The sequence below is a fragment of the Centropristis striata genome, chromosome 23 (genome assembly GCF_030273125.1).
Source record: "Centropristis striata isolate RG_2023a ecotype Rhode Island chromosome 23, C.striata_1.0, whole genome shotgun sequence".
Classification (NCBI taxonomy): domain Eukaryota; kingdom Metazoa; phylum Chordata; class Actinopteri; order Perciformes; family Serranidae; genus Centropristis; species Centropristis striata.
The window spans coordinates 154,836-159,838 of record NC_081539.1 but is presented as its reverse complement, the minus strand read 5'-3'; the positions used below and the strand labels follow the sequence as shown (position 1 = coordinate 159,838).

The following is a 5,003-nucleotide window of genomic DNA, read 5'->3' as shown; positions in this document are numbered from 1 at the left end:
ATGTGAAAATTAGTTTGGAACTGAAGTTATTGATTATTGATTTCTTCAGTCACTTTTGTTTCTTGTTCAATAAAATATTCACATCAAACTGTCGCATTTATTTTCTATATTTCATCTGAAAATATAAAATAACTTTAGCATAAAATCTTATAGTGAATCCTTTTCATGTCTTTTTGTGTCTTTTTTGGTCATTTTGTGTCTTTTTGTGTCTTTTTGTGTCTTTGGTCATTTTGTGTCTTTTTGTGTCTTCTGTGGGTGTTTTGGTTCATTCCAATGAGAAGACACAGAAGACAGCAGCGGAGGAGTTTGTGTTTGTGATCCAGCTGCTGGTTGTCAAGCAGCAAAATGACACGAGAGGAAAAACATGCGAGTCCCCGAAGACTCGAGTCAGAGTCGACTAATGAGACGCTGTTAGAGACCGCGGGGAGGAGACACACTCAGGTGTTTCTCTCCACTGTAACAAAAGACTAACACCACACTGAGCCTCTGATCAGGACCTGGACCTGGACTAGACCTGGACCTGGACTGGACCTGGACCTGGACTAGACCTGGTGGACAGACGGGGAGGCTGACTGGTTGAGGAGATCCTGTTTTTTCTCTTTGGACGTTGATGGACGGACAGAAAGACGATCTGTGATCACCAACAGCTGCAGGTACAGGTACTGGTTTTATAGTTAATTTACTGGTTTTATAGTTAATTTACTGGTTTTATAGTTCATTTACTGGTTTTATAGTTCATTTACTGGTTTTATAGTTCATTTACAGGTTTTATAGTTCATTTACTGGTTTTATAGTTAATTTACTGGTTTTATAGTTCATTTACTGGTTTTATAGTTAATTTACAGGTTTTATAGTTAATGTACTGGTTTTATAGTTCATTTACTGGTTTTAGAGTTAATTTACAGGTTTTATAGTTAATTTACTGGTTTTATAGTTAATTTACTGGTTTTATAGTTCATTTACTGGTTTTATAGTTCATTTACAGGTTTTATAGTTCATTTACTGGTTTTATAGTTAATTTACTGGTTTTATAGTTCATTTACTGGTTTTATAGTTAATTTACAGGTTTTATAGTTAATGTACTGGTTTTATAGTTCATTTACTGGTTTTAGAGTTCATTTACAGGTTTTATAGTTAATTTACTGGTTTCTATAGTTAATTTACTGGTTTCTTTAGTTTATAGACTGATTCCATTTGTTCTACTGGGTTCACTGGTTCCACTGATTCTACTGGTTCCACTGGGTTTACTGATTCCATTTGGTCCACTGGTTCCACTGGGTTCACTGGTTTTACTGGTTCCACTTGGTCCATTGGTTTCACTGGTTCCACTGGGTTCACTGGGTTCACTGGTTCCACTGGTTTTACTGGTTCCATTTGGTCCACTGGTTTCACTGGTTCCACTGAGTCCACTGGTTCCACTTCATCTACTGGTTCCACTGGTTTTACTGGTTTCACTGGTTCTACTGGGTTCACTGGTTCTACTGGGTTCACTGGTTCCACTGGGTTCACTGGTTCCACTTCGTCTACTGGTTCTACTGGGTTCACTGGTTCCACTGGGTTCACTGGTTCCACTGGTTCTACTGGGTTCACTGGTTCCACTGGGTTCACTGGTTCTACTGGGTTCACTGGTTCCACTGGGTTCCACTGGTTCCACTTCGTCTACTGGTTCACTGGGTTCACTGGTTCCACTGGGTTCAGGAGCCGTGGGAAGAGTACTCAGATTACTGCAGTAAAAGTAGCAGTGCTGTGACGAAAAAGTACTGTTTCTGTATTTTATTTACTGGTTTCTGTATTTCATTTACTTTTTATGTGATTTGTTTACTGGTTTCTGTAGTAAATTTCCTGTTTTCTGTAGTTTATTTACTGTTTTCAATAGTTTATTTACTAGTTTCTGTAATTTATCTTTTACTGGTTTCTGTAGTTTATTTACCTGTTCCTGTAGTTTATTAACTGGTTTCTGTAGTTTACTTACCTGTTTTTGTAGTTTATTAACAGGTTTCTGTAGTTTATTACTGGTTTCTGTAGTTTATTTCCTGTTCCTGTAGTTTATTACTGGTTTCTGGAGTTTATAAACTGGTTTCTGTAGTTTACTAACAGATTTCTGTAGTTTATTACTGGTTTCCGTAGTTTATTTCCTGTCCCTGTAGTTTATTTACCTGTTCATGTAGTTTATTGACCTGTTTCTGTTGTTTATTTTCTGTCCCTGTAGTTTATTGACCTGTTCCTGTAGTTTATTTACCCGTTTCTCTCGTTTATTGCTGGTTTCTGTAGTTGATTAACCTGTTCCTGTAGTTTATTACTGGTGTCTGTAGTTTTTCTTTACCTGTTTCTGTTGTTTATTTCCTGTTCCTGTAGTTTATTGACCTGTTCTTGTAGTTTATTGACCTGTTCCTGTAGTTTATTGACCTGTTTCTCTAGTTTATCACTGGTTCCTGTAGTTTATTTCCTGTTCCTGTAGTTTATCACTGGTTCCTGTAGTTTATAGTTCTGGTTCCTGTGGTTCCAGTTGAGATGGGATGTCTGGGAGGGAAGACGGAGGAAGAACGACTGGATGAAAAAGCGAAAAGAGAAGCGAACAAGAAGATCGAGAGACAGCTGCAGAAAGAGAGACAGGCTTATAAAGCTACACACAGACTGTTACTGCTGGGTGAGACACCTGTCTGTCTGTCTGTCTGACCTGTCTGTCTGTCTCTCCCCTACCTGTCTGTCTGTCTCTTACCTGTCTGTCTGTCTCTCCCCTGCCTGTCTGTCTGTCTCTGACCTGTCTCCCTACCTGTCTGTCTGTCTGTCTGTCTGTCTGACCTGTCTGTCTGTCTCTCCCCTACCTGTCTGTCTGTCTCTTACCTGTCTCCCCTACCTGTCTGTCTCTCTGACCTGTCTCCCCTACCTGTCTGTCTGTCTCTCTGGCCTGTCTCCCCTACCTGTCTGTCTGTCTCTTACCTGTCTCCCCTACCTGTCTGTCTGTCTCTGACCTGTCTGTCCGTCTTTGACCTGTCTCCCCTACCTGTCTGTCTCTCTGACCTGTCTCCCCTACCTGTCTGTCTGTCTCTCTGGCCTGTCTCCCCTACCTGTCTGTCTGTCTCTGACCTGTCTCCCCTACCTGTCTGTCTGTCTCTTACCTGTCTCCCCTACCTGTCTGTCTGTCTCTTACCTGTCTCCCCTACCTGTCTGTCTCTCTGACCTGTCTCCCCTACCTGTCTGTCTGTCTCTCTGGCCTGTCTCCCCTACCTGTCTGTCTGTCTCTTACCTGTCTTCCCTACCTGTCTCCCCTACCTGTCTGTCTGTCTCTCTGGCCTGTCTCCCCTACCTGTCTGTCCGTCTTTGACCTGTCTCCCCTACCTGTCTGTCTGTCTCTGACCTGTCTCCCCTACCTGTCTGTCCGTCTTTGACCTGTCTCCCCTACCTGTCTGTCTGTCTCTGACCTGTCTCCCCCACCTGTCTGTCTGTCTCTGACCTGTCTCCCCTACCTGTCTGTCTGTCTCTGACCTGTCTCCCCCACCTGCCTGTCTGTCTGCAGGAGCAGGAGAATCTGGTAAGAGCACCATCGTGAAGCAGATGAGGATTCTTCACGTCGACGGTTTCAACGCTGAGTGAGTCAAACTTCAGATGTGACTTTTATTTTGAAAATCCTGCTCTGGACAGAGTTTAAATACCCTGATAATAATATTTATTATGATTATTGTTATTATTATTATTATTATTATTATTATTATTATTATTATTATTAACTCAGAGAGAAGCAGGAGAAGATCCGGGACATCAGGAAGAACGTCAAGGACGCCATCTCAGTAGGTTACATGACTCGCTGTGATTGGTCCACTCTGAGTCTGATGACACTGTTATTACACTGTTATTACACTTTATTACACTGTTAATACACTTTATTACACTGTTAATACACTTTATTACACTGTTAATACACTTTATTACACTGTTATTACACTGTTATTACACTGTTATTACACTTTATTACACTGTTAATACACTTTATTACACTGTTAATACACTTTATTACACTGTTATTACACTGTTATTACACTTTATTACACTGTTAATACACTTTATTACACTGTTATGTAATAACTGTCTGTCTGTCTGTAGACCATCGTGTCGGCCATGACAACACTGACTCCGCCCATTCCTGTTGGTAACCCCGGCAACCAGTTCAGACTGGACTACATCAGGAGCATCGCACCGCTGTCTGACTTCGAATACACAGAGGTAACACACACACACACACACACAGACACAGACACACACACACAGACACACACACAGACACACACACACACACAGACACACACATACGCACAGAGACACACACACACACACGCACAGACACACACACACACACACACAGAGACACACACACACACACATGCACAGAGACACACACACACACACACGCACAGACACGCACAGACACACAAACACAAACACACACACACACAACGAACCTTCTCTGGGTTTAAATGAGAAACAGAGTTAGAAATGTTATAACTGTTTATGACCTGTCTTAAGGGCAGTAAGTACAGGGAGAACAACAGGGGACCCAGACCTGAGCCCTGTGGGACCCCACATGGAGAAGAACAGGGGCCCCAGACCTGAGCCCTGTGGGACCCCACATGGAGAACAACAGGGGCCCCAGACCTGAGCCCTGTGGGACCCCACAGGGCAGGGGGAGGAGTCAGACACAACCTCCCTCGACCCCCCAGGGAAGGCCCCTCCCCCTGCTCTTCTGTAGTCTCTTAAGGTTCTGACTCGGTTCCTGTGTTCTGAGGCTAGAACCTTCAGGTTGGATCACTGATTGTAAGTCTCTTTGGACAAAAGCATCAGATAATCACAACTCTACTGGAACCTAAAGCTCTGGTGGGCTGGAGAACCGATAAAAGAAAGAACCATAATCTGAGGCCCGTCTACACCAGGACGGGTAAAAACAGCTAAATATTTTATTAAAATATTTATATAATATAGTTTAGACAGTGACGGCGTTTTTGGGGCTT

General features: G+C 42.5%; 1 protein-coding gene across 2 annotated transcripts in view; it reads left to right on the top strand.

Moving 5' to 3' along the window:
- The first annotated feature begins 295 nt into the window (after positions 1-295).
- LOC131962434 (guanine nucleotide-binding protein G(olf) subunit alpha-like) overlaps positions 296-5,003 on the top strand; it is a 14,391-nt gene continuing 9,683 nt past the window's right edge. The window contains exons 1-5 of one of the 2 annotated variants that reach the window (XM_059327434.1): positions 296-653; positions 2,507-2,647; positions 3,518-3,590; positions 3,734-3,788; positions 4,102-4,221. In XM_059327434.1, the coding sequence (XP_059183417.1) occupies positions 2,512-2,647; positions 3,518-3,590; positions 3,734-3,788; positions 4,102-4,221 (384 nt within the window). In that variant the 5' untranslated portion in view covers positions 296-653; positions 2,507-2,511. Of the gene's footprint in view, positions 654-1,604; positions 2,648-3,517; positions 3,591-3,733; positions 3,789-4,101; positions 4,222-5,003 lie in introns of those variants that run through there. The other variant, XM_059327435.1, reaches the window with a different exon arrangement.